At 43.6% G+C, this 22,290-nt stretch overlaps 1 protein-coding gene across 1 annotated transcript in view; it reads right to left on the bottom strand.

Moving 5' to 3' along the window:
* Positions 1-606: 606 nt before the first annotated feature.
* The window catches only part of LOC148436364 (uncharacterized), a 53,069-nt gene continuing 31,385 nt past the window's right edge, over positions 607-22,290 (bottom strand). Inside the window, exons 2-5 of the mRNA XM_088464964.1 lie at positions 20,227-20,392; positions 18,959-19,150; positions 17,232-17,967; positions 607-5,761 (exon numbers count right to left, since the gene is read on the bottom strand). Coding sequence (XP_088321090.1) covers positions 4,512-5,761; positions 17,232-17,967; positions 18,959-19,150; positions 20,227-20,283 — 2,235 coding nt within the window. The 5' untranslated portion in view covers positions 20,284-20,392 and the 3' untranslated portion in view covers positions 607-4,511. The remainder of the gene's footprint in view (positions 5,762-17,231; positions 17,968-18,958; positions 19,151-20,226; positions 20,393-22,290) is intronic.

The raw sequence follows: 22,290 nt of genomic DNA, 5'->3' as shown, positions 1-22,290 counted from the left end.
GGGAAGGGGGGGATGATGTTTAGACATCCCCCTTGTAGGATTAGGATACGTATCCTGTATATACAGTATGTGATTACAGGAAGCGTGTTTATAAACTGATTAAAAAAAAATAAAAAATAAAAAAGGATATAGTTAGGTATGAAAATGGGATTTTGTTAGCATTCTCTATTTGGTTTCTCGGTATATTATCTATCTAACTTGCCCTCTAATAAGGGACAGGTATGGCCGTTGTAAACGGGATGGCTGGCTATTTTTAGATGGTGTATGAAGGTAGAACTCGCGCATTAGCCTGGGGTTAGCCATCTACATTGCCGTCTGTTACATGGCGGATATAGACAATTACGGGACTTAGTGAGACTCCTCTGACTGATGTGACTTCTTGTTTGGCTTTTGTCAGTATTGTGACAGTGAAGGGAGATTGTTTACTTGTCGGTATTGTGATCGGTATTGTCATAGTTATGGATGTTTATATGGAAATGGGCTTCAGACTGCACACCTTGAACATATATATATATATATTTATATATATATATAATTAGAGATACTACCTGTGGAGACCATTGATATATGCACAAAAAAAGAAGTACAGGTGCTCAACTCCAAATTAACTGATTGTATATAAATAAATACATTTTTGCAATGAAAAGAGATTTTTGGCATAATCTTGGCCAAGGTTATGGGCCTACCCACCGGGTCCCTAACATACTAGGATTCAAATCCAGAGCGCAGGACACCCCCAAACTGGCCCAGCCAAGCCACCCCAGGGCACCGCGATAGTAAGAAAAGTGCAGTGTGAAAGAGATAGTTAAGAGCAGCCTAGGCTGCATATAAAGAATGAAAATAAAAAGTGAAGTACATATTTAATAAACAGTGAAGGGTTAAAATGTGTTAGAAAGGAAAAATGTGTTATAACCATTATACACCATTGTTGACCATGAGGCAGAAGTTAAGGGTGTAGATATGCATTGAGAAAGAATCCTCTTTTTAATGATAAAAAGATAAATTTGATTAAAAAAGACGTTTTATTCATTTTACAAAACAACTATTTCTGGTTTGATGGACAGTTCTATTTACAACTTAGGGGGACTGCTATGAGCATACATTTTGCACCATCTTATGCCAATTTATTTATGGGATGGTGGGAGGAGTCAACAATATGGGAAAATATAGATTTTTTTCACAATATAGTTTTATGGGTTAGATATATCGTTTATATATTCTTTATCTGGAACGGGACAGAGAACAACCTTCTTTTATTTTGTGACATTTTAAACAAAAACTCTCTTAATATTAATTTAGTTTTTAACAAGAATAAATGAGATACATTTTTTAGATTTATTTAATTTATAAAAGGAGATAAATTAAACACCAAAAATTACAGTTAACAAACTGACAGTAACGCCTACATATACACCACCAGTAATCATCACCCATGGTGGCTAAAAAATGTCCCAAAGGGCCAGATTCAGAGAATATGAAGAAATTGTACCTACGAAAATGTATTCCAAGCAGAAGAACTCAAAAAGTTCATTGTGAAAGGATATGATACAAAATCAATTGAAGAAAATATTGAAAAGATGAAGAAAATTCCCCAGAGAAATTTGCTGGAATACAGAAAACCACAATCGCAGAATAATCATCCAAGACTCCCTTTCGTGTCCCCTTTCAACAATCAGTATCGTTCAGTAGAACAGATTTTTAAAAGACATTGGCATATTTTAACTAGTGACCCCTTTTAAAAAATATTATTCCCCTCGTACCCGCTTTCACATAGAAAAGCGCAAAATATAAAAAATAAAATTGTGAATAACGCAATCCCAGAAAAAAGGAGCAATAGAATAAAATCCACTGGATTCCATCGATGTGGAGTGTGCAACCCATCGACATCAAAAAAGTAAGATGGAGACCTATTCATCAACAACCACAGGACAAGTTTTTAAAATACGGGATTTCATTACCTGTGAAAGCACTAATTGTATATACACATTATAGAATGCACTTGTAATCTCTAATATATTGGAAAAACAAAAAGGAATTTAAAAGATTCTTGGAGGGAACATCTGAGGAATATTAAGAGGGTACGAAAATCACACACTATCTAAACATTTTAAATTAAAACATGTATGTTCTACGTCAGGTATCAAACATTTAATAGGTATTAAAAAAGTTGAGGAAAACTGGAGAATAAAAAAATCAGATATCATTTTAGCCAAAACGGAATGAAACCATATATGAGCTAAGGACCCTGGAACCTTTAGGGTTAAACAGCGATTTTGAGCTTAAATGGTTTTTATAAATTCATGAATTGTTTATCTTATTGGCTTATGTTTTTTTAAAAATATTTTTTACTCATATTTATTAGTATTTATGTAATCTTATGTAATTCTAGATGATTGTTCTTTATAGTAGATATGGAATTCACTAAGCAAAATGTTTTCTCCTTTTATATATCGTTTAAATATTTATTTTTAAATTGATGTTATTTAGTGTTTTTAAACTGCTAAGCCATGGTGATATGTCATTTCAACGTGGGAGGTTTTTATTATCTATCTCACTTCTTATAGAAAAGTGTAGTCTCTTAAGTACATCACATATCCTGTCTAAATCGATGGAAGGTCTTCCGCCCATACTGCCCAAGTGACTTGATGGCCGTGACGCCACACACATGCATGATACATTCCAGGCTTGTAGACATTACGAGCAGAACGATCCACGTGTTCACAACACGCTCGATGCCGATGATGCACTTCAGATTATGTATTTCCAGTGCGCCACCACGTGGTTGATGTGTTCCAACTGTTGGAATGCACTCAGCGGTAAGGATTCAATCGAGAATCACAGCCACTATTAGTTTCTCCTCCATTTATAGGAATGGAGAACGGGAGCTTTAGCACTTATTCCTTTCATGCCAAATTGGTGAATACTTGATTAGAATAAGGAGTTAGCTCCTCAAATCAAGAAATTTGGAGACCCGCACAACTATATAAAGGTTTGCTAGGGAACCACCACCTCACACCTTGATAAAGACCATACCGGTCAAAATGTATTACTAGAGGGGATTCAACCACTATAGGGAGGAGAGGAGAGTACCCGGGCTCACCATCTTTTATCTCAAAGTGTGCCTTTCCCAAAGGCCCAATCTGGTACGGGGGAACCCCATTTGGTGGTTTCTTTTCATTTTATTTGTATTGTACTATTGTTTCACTTTATTAAAATTAATTGGATTTTACACTATGTGGAACTCTTTCCCATTTTTTTGTGGTACCACATTGTTGAAGGTAAGCAATTGAAGTGATATATGAACAGGATAATAATTATCCAGATCACTACATCTCACACATACGGACGATGAACAATCACTTGCTCTATTTCTGATGTCGGACTGACACAAATGTTTTCTCTATTTTTATTGTTGGACTAACATTGTTGATAATATTGTATTTGTTATTATCCTAACAAGTAGGACTGCAGATCACTCACTGTTGTATTGTTGCCTAGCTATTTAAGCCAGGGGTGGGGAAACTTTTCTGCCGAGGGCTATTTTGATATATATAACATTATTTGTGAGCCTGATGCAGGCCACGCCGTTTGTGTGATGTCACACAGGGACGGGGTCAGAATTGCTGGTGATTACAGCAATGCCCAGAGCATCCTGAGGTAGCTACGGGGAGTGTAAGGGCAGCAGTGTGACCATCTGAAGCATCCTAAGGACACTCCAGGCAGCACTGCTGCATAGATTCTGGCTGCAGGGCGCCATTCTAGGCACCATGCTAGCCAGATTAGGCTAGCAGTAAAAAGCTCTGAGGGCCAGACCAAATGACTCAGAGGGCCTTATACAGCCACTGGGCGTGAGGTTCCTCATCCCTGATTTAAGCGGTCGGTGTTTCTCCACTCAGTTATCTGCTGCACCCCATTGTTTAGGAGTGGGACCTTTACACACATACCACTTTTGAGGTATTATGGATGTTAGTAAAGTGAAGTGGGCAGCTATATGTAGTTATGGGCATCTGGTTATTGTACTGCGGTTACATTTTGTATGGGTTCATTACCATATTTCTGCAGTGGCTGGGTGCGTGAGCAAGCTTGCGTTGCTTGCTGAACCAGGCCCTATAACCACACTAGCTACTAGGGTAACAATTCCCACACTCGAGCATGTAACTGGTTTCTCACCACTATAAGTCCTCCGATGTGTAACAAGTGTTGGTTTCTGTATAAAAAATGCTTCCTAAACTAGGGATGGATATCAGAAACCGATGGTTACCAACCATCAATGTTCCTGATTCGATTGAAGTACTCTATCAAAGAGAGGGGTTTGAAGTGGTTGCCAGCTATCTGTTGCTGCCTCCCATGAACACGCGATGGGTGTATGAATTAAGCGGTGGAGTCTGCAGCTCAGCATCGGTGCCCATTGCAGTGCATGGTTATGATGCGATAATTAGTAGCTATCGTATCACATGATTTGATGTCAGAACCCTGGCAATTATTCGACAGCAAGCTTCCGATGTCCATCCCTATTCAGAACATGGAAATGGTTTCTCACCTGTGTGACTTCTCTGATGTGTAACAAGACTTGATTTCTGTGTAAAACATTTTCCACACTCAGAACATGGAAATGGTTTCTCACCTGTGTGACTTCTCTGATGTGCAACAAGACTTGATTTCTGTGTAAAACATTTCCCACACTCAGAACATGGAAATGGCCTCTCACCTGTGTGACTTCTCACATGTATAACAAGATTTGATTTCTGTGTAAAACATTTCCCACACTCAGAACATGGAAATTGTTTCTCACTTGTGTGACTTCTCACATGTGTGACAAGAGCTGATTTATCTGTAAAACATTTCCCACACTCAGAACATGGAAATGGTTTTTCACCTGTGTGACTTCTATGATGTCTAACAAGATCTGATTTCCTTGTCAAACATTTCCCACATTCAGAACATGAAAATGGTTTCTCACCTGTGTGACTTCTCTGATGTTTAACAAGATTTGATTTCTTTGTAAAACAATTCCCACACTCAGAACATAGAAATAGTTTCTCACCTGTGTGACTTCTCTGATGTGAAATAAGATTTGATTTCCTTGTAAAACATTTCCCACACTCAGAACATGGAAATCGTTTCTCACCTGTGTGACTTCTCTCATGTACAACAAGATGTGATTTTGTTGTAAAACATTTCCCACATTCAGAACATGGAAATGGTTTCTCACCTGTGTGACTTCTCTCATGTATAACAAGATATGATTTATCTGTAAAACATTTCTCACACTCAGGACATGTTAAAAGATTCTCACCTGTGTGACTTCTCTGATGTGTAACTAGCTTTGTTTTCTGTGTAAAACATTTCCCACACTCAGAGCATGGAAATGGTTTCTCACCTGTGTGACTTCTCTCATGTCTAACAAGATGTGATTTCCGTGTAAAACATTTCCCACACTCAGAACACGGAAATAGTTTCTCACCTGTATAACTTATCTGATGTTTAACAAGAGCTGATTTGGGCGTAAAACATTTTCCACAATCAGAAGTGACTGTATCATTGCTATGATATGTACTATGTGCAACAATATGTGAGTTACCAGAAGTACATTCCTCAAGAATAGAGGGATCAGATGGTATATCTGCACTAAGAAGTGGTGGATGAATATTTAGGGTTATGTAATTCTCTTCCGGAGATCCGTGTGTGGGGTTATCTTCTAATTTAAAATCTGGAGACAAAACGAGATGTCCCTCCGAGGTCTTCCTTGTATTCTCTCCACCTGGTAGAAATAAATAGTTATCCAAGTATCCCACAGCAAAGGCATCATTAATTAATATTATTCTCACCCCTATTCCCATAGGTTTGTGCTTAGTACAACATCATGCGGAATACTTTGGGCTTCTACCGATCACACTCATAATATAGAAGAAACAAACCTTACTAAATGGAGCAGACCCCTAGGACTCTAGGTTCTTTTTAATATCCCAGGAGCCGGCCAGCCCTAGATAATGCCCAATGGGGAACTTTCACTCGGTTCCCAAGTTCTAGGCAAAGGGTGATAGATCTATCCCTCACTGAGGCTGTCATTTCTTTTGACACAAAAGAAAAGGCAGAAAAAATTCCTTGGTGGTAATAAAAAACATGTACAAAATACTAATACAGTAAGGATGTAATATATCCTATATATAAATTGAATAGAAAATTATATATTAGTGTATAGGGAAAAAAGTAGCGGCTAGTTCCAATGAGGAGTAGTGATAGTCCTACAAAAAGTGAAAACAAAAGAAAAAAACTGTGCTAATAAAGATAAATATACGAACTCTGCGAGGCCAGCCCTCTGTGTGGTTTCAATCTTGCTGTGGTGCCCTCCTAGAGTGTCTGCCCACTCAATATACAGATTCAGAGGTATCGGCGGCACTCATCCAGACTTGTAATAAGTATAAAGTATGTCCTTTATTTCCAACATTTCGGAGGAAGTAACTCCGTCTTCAAGATGGATGTACTCCTTCCAAAACATTGGAAATAAAGGACGTATTCTATACTTATTACAAGTCTGGATGAGTGCCGCCTATACCTCCGAATCTGTATATATAAATATATATATATCTAACTTTATCTGTCTAGTTATATAGCTCTACCTATTGTAACTAGATTGGGGTAGGAGGTCCCACTCCTGGGGTAGTTGCAACCTCCAAACACACAGCAGTTATGAAACAGCACACAAGTACAGGGTTTTCCTGCAAGCTAGCCTTAGCTAGTTTTTATTGTGCAGTATAAAATGGAAAATATAAAAATAAATCCTAGCACTAAACAGAATCCCTCTCCCAAAGTGGTAGGGCCTACTTCCCTCACCACAAGCATAGGCACAGTATTTAAAAGTAGTACAAGAGCCAAACCCTGACACAGCTTATATGAGCCTTTCACAGCTGCAGGCACTAATTAGCCTGTTCTCAAGTTGAAGGTCAGAAAAACCCAAAACTCTCATCAAGCATAAACAGACATTTCCTGAGGGTTTAAAATACATAAGTCAGAAACCTTGGAGAAATATATTTGCCATTTAGCACTTTACCAGTGCTTCTATCACACTATATATACAGTATATCTATTTTACAAGTCGTCCTGAGTGCTGCCGTAGATGCTATATATTTATTCCTCTCCTGACTGGGAAAGGTAATTGGAGGGCACGGGGCGCAGTACTGGAGGCAAGCGTGGGTGTGCCGGCATTACCGAGTATCATACATATGGTAGGGCAGTGAGAAATCAGGAAGCACCAATTTTGTTTGCAAATGAATAATATCAATGTAATAAGAAAATACAAAGATAGAAAATATATATGAAAAAAAAATTATTCAAGACTATAAGAACTTCTAGCTCATATAAGCCCCATGAAATACAATAAAAAGCATAGATGCTGGTATCATTGCATCATCTACATAGATAAAATTGTGAATAGGTATAGTATATAGACAATCTGTTTTTCATCTGGAATGGGTCCTGCGACCGGATGGCCGCAGCCTCCACTCCCAAACACAGATTACTGGACCTTAAGGTATCAGGGATCCCCACTTACCATCAGTGACCACTTGTCACTGACTCCAACCACTGCGCAGTGGGCGGGTATATAGCTGCCACCTCCGAACTCCCACCATCGTCGTTTGGAACAGCTTTTCCTTATGTACACTCAGCCTCCTATCTCCGGCACCTGGAACCACTTCTGCTGTGTATGCGTTAGCTAGTTGCGGCCACACCCCCTGATTGGTGTCGGCTGATTCCTCCTCATCCCTCACAAAGGACCAGGCTCTGCACGGTAGCTGGCAAAGGGCTTGAGCTTTGGAGACGCTTGGCTCAATCCAGAACAGCTGAAGAACAGAATAGCGCTTTTTGCAATTCTGTTGGTCGCAAGATTCAGATGCAGTTGTACGGCAAATATGTTTATTGCTCACAGACTTGAAAAAGATCTTCCCTTTAGCTTTACGGGGGTACAGTATACATAAATGATACAGAAGTCTTGATATTACAAAGATATACAAGGTTGGACATTTTTACCAGGTACGCAGTCTTCTTTTATGCCACTCCAATACACATTACCACAGGGGTTAAGTCCGGCCTGTGGTTTCCAACCAATCACCTTAAGTGCATGTCCTGTGCATGTGCTGGCCACATGCACATTTAACATTGTCCCCTATGGACAAGGGGGAGCCTACCTGGTGTTTTAGTCACCACCCAGGAGTTGGCTCGTCTAGGGCCGGGGGAGGTTTCCCTCCAAAACCGACTTACAGGAATCTGCTAAGGGACCAAGCCTGCCACCCCTGCCTGAATCTGAGCTCCAGAGGTGGACAAGCAGGGTCCCTAGGCATGGTTTCCTGGCCATGGAGGGGAAGCTCTTTTGGAGCTCGCTGAGAACAATTATCTGGCTGCATTACCCAGCTTCCTACGCACATCCTCATACCACTTCCAGGCATGAGGCTGTATAGGTGGAACGTTTATTGCTCTGGAAGGGGCTGGAGGATCCAGCAGCCCACTGAGAACTCTGGAATCCCTGGCCATCCAGGGAAATCAAAGGTAAGTGCAATTTTCCTTAAATAATACATTTAAAATCATACATTAAATATATACCATTAAAATAAGTGTTTACATTGTACACACATGCACGCTGTGCCTGTGCCCCCCATCAGGCTCTACTCACTGCAGCCCTGCAGCTTGGGTTCTGTGAGCTCAGCTCAGTGCTGCACACACACTTTAAAGACATTTTGATTAAAACCCATGTATTTTTGTATACTCTGGGCTAAGCGCTGGGCTTTCCTAGCCCGGCACACTTGCAGACTGAGCTCAGGGCTGGGGCTCTCCCAGCACCGGGGGTTACCAGAAGCTTGCTTGCCTGGTCCCCCAGCGCTACCACCGCCACTGCTTAGTCGCAGCCTGTGGAGCTCCCGGGGCTGGTGGCACTGCTGACTCCTGGGAGAGCGCACCGGTCTCCAGTAGCTGGCACAGTGCCCCCCTCTGCCACGCTGGGAGCTGGCTTCTCCGTACTGGGGTATCGGAAGCTAGTGCTCCTGACCCCCAGCACACAGCTGCCGCAGTCCTCCCCTTTGTGCGGCACAATGAGGGTTAACTGCCATCCACGCTGTGCTGTGGAGCTAGGGCGCCGGGAGTAGGCCTCCGGCCCCCAGCATCAGCACACAGTGCCCCCTGGTACCGTGCACCAGTGGTTAACCAGCTCCATGGAGGGAGCCGGCTAGCCTGGTCCCCCCTGCATGTGGTGCTTAGCCCTGCAGTCTGGGACACTAGTCCCGGCTGCAGCGGCTTCCTGCTGCCCTGGAGCATGGAACACTCAATGGCTCCTTACAACCTGCCCCCCCCCCCCCGATGCCGTGCACCGAGGGGTTAACACTGCCGTGGCTGTCAAAGGAGGTCCAGGCAGTGGAAGACTATATAAATACATTTTAATACATACCCGGCACTTAGCGCCATTAATACATTTAAATACAGAGTGCCTAGCACCTATTGTAACATTTAAAAATGGCGCCGCAGCACAGGGGTTTAACCCCTTCAGTGCCACGGCCACCTTGGGAAGAAAACCAGGATCAGTTCAAAGGATGGCCCTCTCCTGATAAAAGATCAGAAATGGGGAACGACAGGCAGGTGCCCCCAAATCCGATACCTAAGTGCCCCCAAATCTGATATTGCGGGCAGATGTGATAGCCAAAAGAGTATTCACAGTGAGCCATTTGATGTCTACTGATTCCAGGGATTCAAATGGAGACCCCTGAAGTGCGAGAACCACTGATAAATCCCACGGAGCCACTGGAGGGTTAAAGGGAGGATAAATATGGAGGACACCCTGAAGGAAGATGTGAACATCCGGCAGTGGAGCAATTCTGTGCAGTAACCAGATGGACAAAGCAGAGACATGCACTTTCAGAGAGGCCAGGCGGAGTCCAAGATCTAGTCCACCTTGAAGGAAGCTAGAAGCCCGAAAAACCTCAGGGTCATAGCTTCTGGTAGCATACCACTGGAAGTATGTATGCCACACCCGGTGGAAGCAGTCTTACATGCTCAGAGCATGGCCTGAACCACAAATCTAGAAAACCCTTTAGACCTCATGAGAGATGACTCAAGAGATACGCCGTCAAAGACAGATGAGCCAGGTCTGGATGCAGACAGGGACCCAGAGACAACAGATCCAGGTGTAGAGGAAGTGGCAATGGAGCGTCTATGGAGAGACTCCAAAGGTCAGAGTACCAGTGAGATCTGGGCCAAGCGGGAGATACCAGCAGAACCGTTCCCCCATCCTTCTTGATTTTTCGAAGGACCCGAGGAAGGAGGGAGACTGGAGGGAAGAGGTACGCCAGGTAGATGACTGACAAGGTGTCTACAAAAGCTGCTTCGGGGTCTCTTGGCCTGGACCCGTACACCGGAGTTTTGTAATTGTGTCATGAGGCCCACCTCTGGTAGGCCCCATTTCGTGTCATGTCGTGACAGCTGAAAAAATCTGCTTACCAATTTAGGATCCCCAGTATGAAGACCAGAGAAATAGCCGGGAGGTGACGTTTGGCCCATGTGAGGATGCATGTCACTACTGTCATTGCCGACCGACTACGAGTGCCTCCCTGGTGATTGAGGTAGGTCGCCATTGTGGCGTTGTTGCACTATACTTGTACTGGCCTGTCCCGGAGAATGTCTTGAGCCAAAGTGAAGGCTCTGTAGATGGCACAGAGTTCCAGGATGTTGATTGGGAGGACCCTCTCTGTGGGAGTCCAATGTCCCTGGAAAGACAGCTGGTCTGTCACTGCCCCCCTCCCGCGGAGACTTGCATCCATGGTGAGGAGCACGCAATCTGGGATCCGGAATGGATGGCCCCTGTTCAAGTGGGACATCTGTAACCACCAGGAGAGGGACAGGCGAACCTCCGGAGAGAACCATGGTCTGGGATCTGATCAGATGAGGCAGTCCATTCCACCTGAATAGGATCAGGTGTTGTAGGTGCCTGGAGTGGAACTGCGCGAACTCCACCATGTCGAAGGTGGATACCATGGATCCCAAGGTCTGCATTGTTGAGTAAATTGACACTTCGTGACTGTGGAGTAACCTGCGCACTCGGTGCTGCAGACCGGAGATTTTGTCTGCTGTCAGGAAGATTCTCTGACCCTGAGAAGCTAAGAAGGCTGCCAGATGTACCATACTTTGAGAAGGGGTCAGGGAAGACTTTTCCCAGTTGATCAGCCAGCCGTGCATTTGTGGAAAGGCAATGGTTACCTGAGGTTGGCGGTAAAGGACCTCTGGAGAGCTTGCTGATAGCAAGAGATCGTCTAAGTATGGGAACAGCCTTGGTAGTCACAATCTTGTCCAATTCTGGGCCAAACAGGATCTCCCTAGGGTAGGGCAAAGACTCCAAAGCATTTTCAGAGTCCAAGTCTGTCTTGCATGACCAAAGCCAAATGATACGGCGGGCTACCACCAAAGTGGCAGATGCCTTAAAAGCTAGGAGACCAGTATTCAAAGCCGCTTCTCCTAAATAAGAGGATGCATCCCTAATGTGCGAGATGTGTGACAGCTGTTACCGAGAAGCATCAGTAGAAAATGTGTCTTCTAGGGCCTCAGCCCAGCTCTCAATGGCTTTTGCAACCCAGGACATAGATATGGCAGAACGAGTAATAACTCCTGTAAGAGAGTATACAGACGTCAAGCAAGCTTCAATCCTTCTGTCGTCTCCTTCAAGGAGGTTGCTGTATGGATAGGTAAGGTAACGTTCATAACCAAGTGTTTCACGTAGGAACTACAGCTAGGGGAACTTTCCATTTAGCGCATTCAGTAGCTGGAATAGAGTAAAAAGAAATCAAGCGTTTAGGCAGCTGAAACTTTTTATTTGGCGTATTCCATGCTTCACTCATTAGATGAGAAAGCTGATCAGAGTGAGGAGACTCCAGCATAACCACCTTCTGTCGCTTAAATATTTTGCCTTAGGAGTGGGCTCTGGATCTTCTATTTAAATAATTGATTTTATAGCTCTCACTAATGCAGGTTATTCAATTTATACGTAGGCCCCTCCTCCCCCGAGGGGGAGTCAGAGTGAGAGAGGTCTGCATCTGCTGCCTACCCAGATGGTAACTCAGAATCTGATAGCTGGGTGGACTGGGAAGATAGCACAGCATGCTTTGTAGCTTTACTGGCTAAGCGCCTCTCCTTTTGCATGTGTTGAAAAGCCGCCAAACTCTGCACTGAGGTAGAAAGTCTACCCAGGGAGTTGCAGGGAGTACCTGATGAGGCAATCCCCTAGGGGGAGCAACCACAGGGACCGCTAGGCGATCCGCAATCTTTGCCAACACCTGTGAAAAGGAAGCCCAGGGGGGGTTCCGTATAACAAGATGCACAAAGACCATCTTCAAGTGAATCCTCTGGGGATAAACCTACCAAACAGGACTTACAGGAAGCCAGGGTAGGAGCTGTAGCCTGCTTATTACTCTTGCCTTTGCTAGACATAGCTGCAAGGATAGTATAGCACACAATATGGCACAGTGCAGTGAGCAACACAGATATATGCACAATGTGAAGCACAGCGTATTCCATGGTTGTTGTGAAAGAAAAAGGGAAAGGTATAAGCTGACAGTAGAAAGCCAGACAACAGAGCTAGCATAAGTTACATACAATGCAGAAAATACATCTCACTGCTAGGAGCATAAATGTAACTGCAGTGGGCACTAAAATCAACTACGCAGACCACAGTGGCTGGCAGAGACTGGATCCAGCGTTCCCAGAGACCTGTGGCTGGCTTTCAGTAGAAAATGGATGCTGGAGGTCTATTGGAGTACCGGACGGACCTGTGTCCGTATCGGCGCCTCCAGTCTGTCTCCAGAGACCGGAGGTGAGACTGTCAGTATTACCTTTCCCCTTGCATCCCAGCTGCAGTCTAGGGACTAAGGAGCCACACTAGCCAGGTCCCCCCTTATGCCCCACCAAGTTGCGGTGCCGCAGAGGGGTGATGGAGCAGCACAGATGTCCAGAAGACTGTCTAATGCTGCTTGCTCTCTTACAGTAAAGTAAAATAAAATAAAATCATAAAAATAAAGCTTGGGCTGCTTATAGCAACCCCACTGCATAGCGGTGATCCAGCTTCTGCCGGACACCGTCGAAACTGAGTTGCCTTCAGGCTTTGGGCGGGGCATAGGGGGAAGGACCGGAGCATCCTGTTATAGAAAAAAACTTTGCTGTTGGTGTCCGGTCCTTCAAGTACCACCTACACCCCATTGTCGCCCTGTGGAGCCATATGGAAGAAATAACTTTTAATGATGGTAAATGAAAAAATTTTTTTTAAGCGAAACGCATGTCGCTACACATGGGGTGATCCCAGCAGTGAGCAGTGGGACCTCCAGCCAGCCCCTACACATGGGGTGATCCCAACAGTGAGCGGTGGGACCTCCAACCGGCACCATGGGGCACATGGGTTGCAGCATATATAGCACAACCCGATCAGGTACTTTGAGCCTGATCGCAGATTCCCAAGGGTCGAGAATATACGCATGCGCCAGACCCATGCTGCGAATGTGCAGTACATGTCTGTTGGACAGAGTTTGGCAGTAGACTGTCAATGATTAACAGTCTGCTGGCATTTATGGGGCAGCGACGGTCTCTGTTTTCCCGATACTAAGGAGTGTCACCACGGTTGGGGGAGGATTGGAGAGGCCAGGTCTCTTTTGTGCATCTCCGCTGAGCGGTTTGCCTGACCCAATGGTCAGCAAGGCCAGCGAATCTGATCACAGATGATCCAATGCTATGTCCTTGGACGCAGCTTGGATCAGTAATGCATGCAGGAGAAATGGACGCCTCCTACTGCATTAACATAATAATACTATCGCAGCTGCTACCATGTTAGCAGCTGCAATAGCAACTACTTCCGCAGCTGAATCAGGCCCTTTGTCTCTCCCTCCATGCTCCTGGATATCGGTGATCACAGCTACACTCGCCCTGCACCAGAAGTGACTTCTTTCCTCCTCCTGTGATTTCCATCCTATGATCTGTTCTCTCCTCCTCCCGTTCACTGCTTACACATGGTAGGACAGCAGAAGCGGGACATAGGTATTGGAACTACACCTTTCATCTCCTACTTCAGGACAGCAGCTCTCCTATCATCACGGCTGAGATTACATAATACACATCGTCAATTATCAGCTACAAACTTAAAAATTTATGGGCTGCAGATACTTCATGTGTTTAAATATTTTTTTTGCCAAGCCTTGAGCAGATCCAGCTGTTCAATTGTGTTTTATACTAAGTCTGGGAGTAAATTAGATCTTTCATTTGTGTCTATCTGTCAAACTTTCACATGCTGCTCTAATCTTAATATATTCTGGTATTTTCCATATATTAAAAAAAAAAAAAAAAAAAAAGAGAAACCAGATGCACCATGCAACCATTAATAATTATACATAATATGCGAGGTTTTTGGCATAAATTTGGCCAAATATATGAGCTTACCCACTGTCGTCAACGTAAACCTCATCGGGTAAGTCCCTAACACTAAGGGGGTTCATGTCTGGGGCGTGGGGCACCCCCAAACCACAACAGCATGGGTTAGGGTGCATCTGGTTTCTCTTTTTTCTGTGTTGTAATAAGTCTCAACTAGGTAGCATATCCCAGTAGAAAGAGCTAGGGTGTGCAGGCCAGGCCCAAACCTTTCCATATATTTTAAGCATCTAAAAATTCTCTACCAGCCTCTTTATTATTCTATAACCATTGACTTTTATAGGTATTTACCCATTTTCATATATATTCGTTAAATATTTTCGCCATTTCTCAGGTTGTGGCAAGTATTGATACCCCTTACATAATATACTACATTTAATACTTATTTTAAATCGGACATTTTTTTAATCTTATTTATGGAGATAATATTGCCTATAATTTATATGTATTAGCCCTTTTATATTTTTTTCTGCAATCATTAAAACAGTGTGCCCGCAAAAAGGATCCTTTCTTCTGTCTCTCCTGGCGGGAAATATCCCAATGACATGGGTTTTATTTTGTTTACCCTGTTTGTATGGTCTTGTGGTCTGCTATAACAAAATAACAGAAAAAGATCTTTCTGGATTCAGGAAACCCATGTCCTCATCCAGAATAAGAGGACCCTCCAGCATGTGCACTATTCCTTACGCGTTTCATTGTATAATACAACATCCTCAGGGCTATAGAGAATCAAGCTTTACTCTTCCAAGATAATTAATAAGCGCCTTCTTACTCCATCTGCAGTTGTCTTGCGATGTCCCAAAAAGACAAAGCCTCACATACATTACTATATGTGTGTCTCTATATATTTGTGCAATATTGTCCAGATAAAATCACCAATACATCCAGAGGGAAATGTGCCATAACCACGTGGTCCCGTCCCAAAAGTAAACAGGTCACATGATCATCTCACAAAACAGGTGAAAATATCCACTCTAGTGCACCCAATATAACTGGATAAATAAGATAAATCCAGATGTACTATGATTAAAATATATGAGCTTGATTCAATTTAACGTGAATTGAATAGAGCTGGAAATTAGCTCCCGAAGCTCTTCAATTCAGCGCGCTGCAAAGCCCGGATAAGGATTTCTTCTCTCATCCCTCCTGGGATGCAAGCAGAAATCCAACAAAAGTCTAGGCACGATGCTGTTTTCTGCCCTTAGTGCTGAGGAAACAGCATTGTGCCGGGAAGTTTAGTCAGAGATGGCCCGTTCTCGCTATTAAACAACCTGTTTAAGGCACAAGGGGCGGGAGAACGGGCATTCCCTGACCTAACCGCGCAGAATTGAATAGCGCCGGGAGCTCCCTCCCGGCACTATTTACTTTGCGATCAATTGAATCGGGCCCTATAAAATCACTCATCTGAAAAATCTTTCTAAAAAGACTGAAGATAATAGACACTGACACAAGCCTCCATCAGTCTTCACAACGCGTTTCGTCCTGACCAAGAGTGTGGTCTGTATGACTTCCTTCCCAGGGTTATATACAATAATAACAAGCCTAAGTTCTTCTACACTGTGACCATCATCTAAAATTAGATACCAGTGTAAATACTTTGTAATAAAACGTATATCTGAAGTCCTAAGACCTCCATCTCTAGAAGATGGCACCTCTATTAAGGTGGAGTCATAGGATATCCGCTTGCGGCCATTTTGACCTTATTGCTGATGTTTTACACTAGTCTCTAATATTAGATGATAGTCACGGTATATAAGCGGGGGCACAATTCTGGTGGCCCTCTAACACAGTGGAGGGTTGGTGCACATTTTGTAAAAGCATCACAAAATGTGCACTAACTCTGCTACACAAGAATGCAATATATTGGTGCAGGGCACAGACGGGCACAAGCAGAAAGAGGAAAAAAGCAGAAGTGCAGAGCAGGAAACAGAAGTAAATCAGTAGGATCATGGATAATGTTACAAGGGGTTTCATCACATTGATCAGTGATTTAATCATTATAGCTACGTCCACTGCACTGATGTATGATATACACAGAGTGTGGGGAGGAGACAGGTCAGATCTCTGGGCTGGTAACACACAGTGACATGATGTGAGGGGGAGAGCAGGAGTATAATAGGGGCTGATGGCTCCTGATGTATGAGATACTCCACAGAGTGTGGGGAGGCGACTGGTCAGATCTCTGGGCTGGTAACACACAGTGACATGATGTGAGGGGGAGAGCAGGAGTATAATAGGGGCTGATGGCTCCTGATGTATGAGATACTCCATAGAGTGTGGGGAGGCGACTGGTCAGATCTCTGGGCTGGTAACACACAGTGACATGATGTGAGGGGGAGAGCAGGAGTATAATAGGGGCTGATGGCTCCTGATGTATGAGATACTCCACAGAGTGTGGGGAGGCGACTGGTCAGATCTCTGGGCTGGTAACACACAGTGACATGATGTGAGGGGGAGAGCAGGAGTATAATAGGGGCTGATGGCTCCTGATGTATGAGATACTCCATAGAGTGTGGGGAGGCGACTGGTCAGATCTCTGGGCTGGTAACACACAGTGACATGATGTGAGGGGGAGAGGAGGAGTATAATAGGGGCAGAAGAGAGTGTAGAAAGAGATTATTGTACAGACTGAATTATTAACAGAGAAGTATATTTTGGACAGGGGAAGCAAAGCCACGTAAATTGGGAGTACAAACAAACATTCCACATAAGACACTGGTTAAAATAAAGCCGAACTAATCATCACATTGTATGGAGAGAATATTTGAGGCTTAGTGTTTATTACTCACCTGTGTTGATATCTGTAGGGATTTCCTCCTCCTTGAACTGCTGATCACCTCTTGCATACAACTCTTCTCCCTCAGTATGTTCTGCTTTATTATCATCAGTCACATACATCTCTTCATCCTCCCCTGTATTTTCTGTCTTCATATCAGAAACATTTATATCTTCTTCTCCCTCTGTAGCTTCTGTCTTAAAATCAGTCACATACATCTCTTCTTCCTCCTCTGTATTTTCTGTCTTCATATCAGAAACATTTATATCTTCTTCTCCCTCTGTAGCTTCTGTCTTAAAATCAGTCACATACGTCTCTTCTTCTCCCTCTGTAGCTTCTGTCTTAAAATCAGTCACATACGTCTCTTCTTCTCCCTCTGTAGCTTCTGTCTTAAAATCAGTCGCATACGTCTCTTCTTCTTTATTTATATCTTCTGCCTTCATATCAGTCACATACGTCTCTTCTTCTTTATTTATATCTTCTGCCTTCATATCAGTCACATACGTCTCTTCTTCTCTCTCTATATCATCTGCCTTCATATCAGTCACATACGTCTCTTCTTCTCCCTCTATATCTTCTGTCTTCATATCAGTCACATACGTCTCTTCTTCTCCCTCTGTATCTTCTGTCTTCATATCAGTCACATAAGTCTCTTCTTCTCCCTCTGTATCTTCTGCCTTCATATCAGTCACATTCGTCTCTTCTTCTCCCTCTATATTTTCAACCTTAATATTAGTCACAACATCAACCTAAAAAATAATACAAAACAGAAAAATATAAAATACATCAGTCTAGAAAGGAAACCCACTGAGGAAGCCACAAAGTTGGTAGAACACGTCCTGGACCCTTCCTTATTTGTACATACTATTATCAATGACAAATGTATGGAGATCAATAAAACTTTTCAAAAAGTCTTAGAGTCTCCACACACTTGTCCAAAGAGGATACCACCAAATTCATTTGATACATGCACTAAAAAAGAGATTATTCTTGAATAAAACTATGCAAGGAAGGTATGTCCGTATCATTGTTTGGAGGACACATTTACAAGCTTCCATCGAGCAATCAGTAACCATTTGTGCTCCTTATGATCCAATCCAAGGAGGAGTCACGGGGCGGGGAAGGGGGGATAGTGGCGTAATTAAGTGAGTAGAGGAATACAACTGAAAACATCTCCAAAAGTATTTTACTGGGTGACAGCCCCATGTACAAAGGAGGTGGACAAGTCTCTGAGTATGAAAGATATATTGCAAGTTGTTCCTTGCAATATATCTGCTGGACTAACAATGTGCTGTGCTACAATTACTAACCAGGCATTTTCCTGCTGCTGATTGAGGTGTGTGAGCAGAAGTAACATCTTTTGTGCTACTGAGTGATTGTCAGCATTGGCTGGAGATAATTAAGCCAATGTTGTGGCCAAATTTATGTTAGGCATTGCTATAGTGACCTGTATAATGTCCCATTCCCAGCAGTCACCTCTCCAGTCATCATCCAGACACATCCCCTGGTGTTACTGTATAATGTCCCATTCCCAGCAGTCACCTCTCCAGTCATCACCCAGACACATACCCTGGTGTTACTGTATAATGTACCATTCCCAGCAGTCACCTCTCCAGTCATCACCCAGACACATACCCTGGTGTTACTGTATAATGTACCATTCCCAGCAGTCACCTCTCCAGTCATCACCCAGACACATCCCCTGATGTTACTGTATAATGTCCCATTCCCAGCAGTCACCTCTCCAGACAGCAGCTGAAAGATCCTGTTGGTGAGTTCCAGAATCTTCTGTTCATTGTGTCTCTCATGTATCAGTGAGTGAGGTGGAGGCACTGTGATGAGGCTCTGGGTCCTGCTCAGTCCTACTGACACACAAGGACGGCTGCTGGGCGTCTCACACTCACCAGGTGTCTTCTTCACTACTGTGTAATCCTGTGTATTGGGGAAAACACCAAATGTCACTGAATACACTCCCAGATCCCCTCAGCTCCCCAGTCATGTCCCTGTATTATTACTACTATCTATATAAATGTAATTGTGCGATTCCCAGTATCTCACCTCCCTAGTCATGTCCCTATATTATTACTATAGATATAAGTTATGTCACTGTGACACTCCCAGATCCTCTCTCTTCCCCAGTCATATCCCTGTATTATTACTATAGATATAAGTGATGTCACTGTGACACTCCCAGATCCTCTCACCTCCCCAGTCATGTCCCTGTATTATTACTATAGATATAAGTGATGTCACTGTGACACTCCCAGACCCTCTCACCTCCCCTAGTCATATCTCTGTATTATTACTATAGATATAAGTGATGTCACTGTGACACTCCCAGATCCTCTCACCTCCCCAGTCATGTCCCTGTATTATTACTATAGATATAAGTGATGTCACGGTGACACTCTCAGACCCTCTCACCTCCCCAGTCATGTCCCTGTATTATTACTATAGATATAAGTGATGTCACTGTGACACTCCCAGATCCTCTCACCTCCCCAGTCATGTCCCTGTATTATTACTATAGATATAAGTGATGTCCCTGTGACACCCCCAGACCCTCTCACCTCCCCAGTCATGTCCCTGTATTATTACTATAGATATAAGTGATGTCACTGTGACACTCCCAGACCCTCTCACCTCTCCAGTCATGTCCCTGTATTATTACTATAGATATAAGTGATGTCACGGTGACACTCTCAGACCCTCTCACCTCCCCAGTCATGTCCCTGTATTATTACTATAGATATAAGTGATGTCACTGTGACACTCCCAGATCCTCTCACCTCCCCAGTCATGTCCCTGTATTATTACTATAGATATAAGTGATGTCCCTGTGACACCCCCAGACCCTCTCACCTCCCCAGTCATGTCCCTGTATTATTACTATAGATATAAGTGATGTCACTGTGACACTCCCAGATCCCCTCACCTCCCCAGTCATGTCCCTGTATTATTACTATAGATATAAGTGATGTCACTGTGACACTCCCAGACCCTCTCACCTCTCCAGTCAGCACATAGATGATCTCCAGGGTGAGATTTAGTATCCTCTCAGTCATCTGACTCCTGTCCTTGTCGATCCTCAGTGATCAGAGATTTATACAGGACACGTCTCAACCCTCACGTCACTTCTAGTAAAGATTCTCTGGTTCCTCACGGCTCACTTGTCTAAAAATATAAATATAATAAATATTACAGAGCACATGTAACATAATAAAACAGGAAAGACACCGATATCACCCACATGATGCACATTGATCACTATACAGAGGACAAGCTGATATTACACACCTGATACACACTAATCTCACACACACTGATCACTATACAGAGGACAAGCTGATATTACACACCTGATACACACTGATCTCACACACCTGATACACATTGATCATTAAACACATTGATATACACCTGATACACACTGATCACTATACACAGGTCACACACCTGATAACCAGTGATTACTACACACAGTATAATATACACAAGTACACAACACCATATGACAAGATATTTCCCCAGGCCAGATCCCTCACAGCCCACCCACCTTTTCCTCCTAATTCCATCCTCAGGTCATTATCCCCAGTAACCTAGGATAAAGTCTCTGCCCCATCATCTTACCCTACTTCTCTGCTCCCCCTCCGCCATTATACGCCCTCCAATAGCGCACCACATCTCCCAGCCAGCCTCTCTCCCCCACTACTGCCCTATTCCTCTGTCTCCTAATATCTGGACGACTTGTGTACAATCACCCATCTTATTTTCTCTGCTCCCCCTCCCCCATTATACACCCTCCAATAGCGCACCACATCTCCCAGCCCAGCCTCTCTACCCCACTACTGCCCTATTCCTCTGTCTCCTAATATCTGGGCGACTTGTGTACAATCACCCATCTTATTTTCCCTGATCCCACATCTGTAATAATTACTGAGTGTCAGCTGTGTTATACAGTCTGTGACTCCGCAGCTGTAGTGGGACCATAAGTCCCAGCATGCCCTGTCATGCTGGAATCCACAGTTAGCCTACCAGGATGTACGGACCATGTGTGACAATCCTGCCGGCCATGTTTATGTAGCATAGGGGAGAGGCTGAAGCATTTATTGGAGAATAATCCCTTACAGTACACAGTGAAGATCTAGAACAGTTTCCCATCTCCGGTCCCCAGGGATCCCTAACAGGACATGTTTTCCATATGTCCTTGCTGGAGCACAAGTGCCTTCATAAGGCTGCGTACACATATATATATCTGTCCAATCTGTCTGGTAATGTATGGGAGCAAATAACAATATAAATTTGATCCCAAACACTGGAAAACAGACCAGATTTTCCTTCCCACCAGATTGGACAGATATCAACAAAGCGTTACTGAGCGCACATACCATGGGTACACACTATACAATGTACACAGCCTTACTGAGAGCACATACCATGGGTACACAATATACAATGTACACAGCATTACTGAGAGCACATACCATTGGTACACACTATACAATGTACACAGCCTTACTGAGCGCACATACCATGGGTACACACTATACAATGTACACAGCCTTACTGAGCGCACATACCATGGGTACACACTATACAATGTACGCAGCCTTACTGAGCGCACATACCATGGGTACACACTAGACAATGTACACAGCATTACTGAGAGCACATACCATTGGTACACACTATACAATGTACACAGCCTTACTGAGCGCACATACCATGGGTACACACTATACAATGTACACAGCCTAACTGAGCGCACATACAATGGGTACACACTATACAATGTACACAGCGTTACTGAGCGCACATACCATGGGTACACACTATACAATGTACACAGCCTTGCTGAGTGCACATACCATGGGTACACACTATACAATGTACACAGCCTTACTGAGCGCACATACCATGGGTACACACTATACAATGTACACAGCCTTACTGAGTGCACATACCATGGGTACACACTATACAATGTACAGCCTTACTGAGCACACATACCATGGGTACACACTATACAATGTACACATCCTTACTGAGCGCACATACCATGGGTACACACT

The sequence above is a fragment of the Taudactylus pleione genome, unplaced genomic scaffold, assembly GCF_031769625.1.
Source record: "Taudactylus pleione unplaced genomic scaffold, aTauple2 ptg001781l, whole genome shotgun sequence".
NCBI lineage: Eukaryota > Metazoa > Chordata > Amphibia > Anura > Myobatrachidae > Taudactylus > Taudactylus pleione.
Note: the sequence above shows the minus strand (reverse complement) of the source record. Positions and strands in the feature narration are given on the sequence as shown.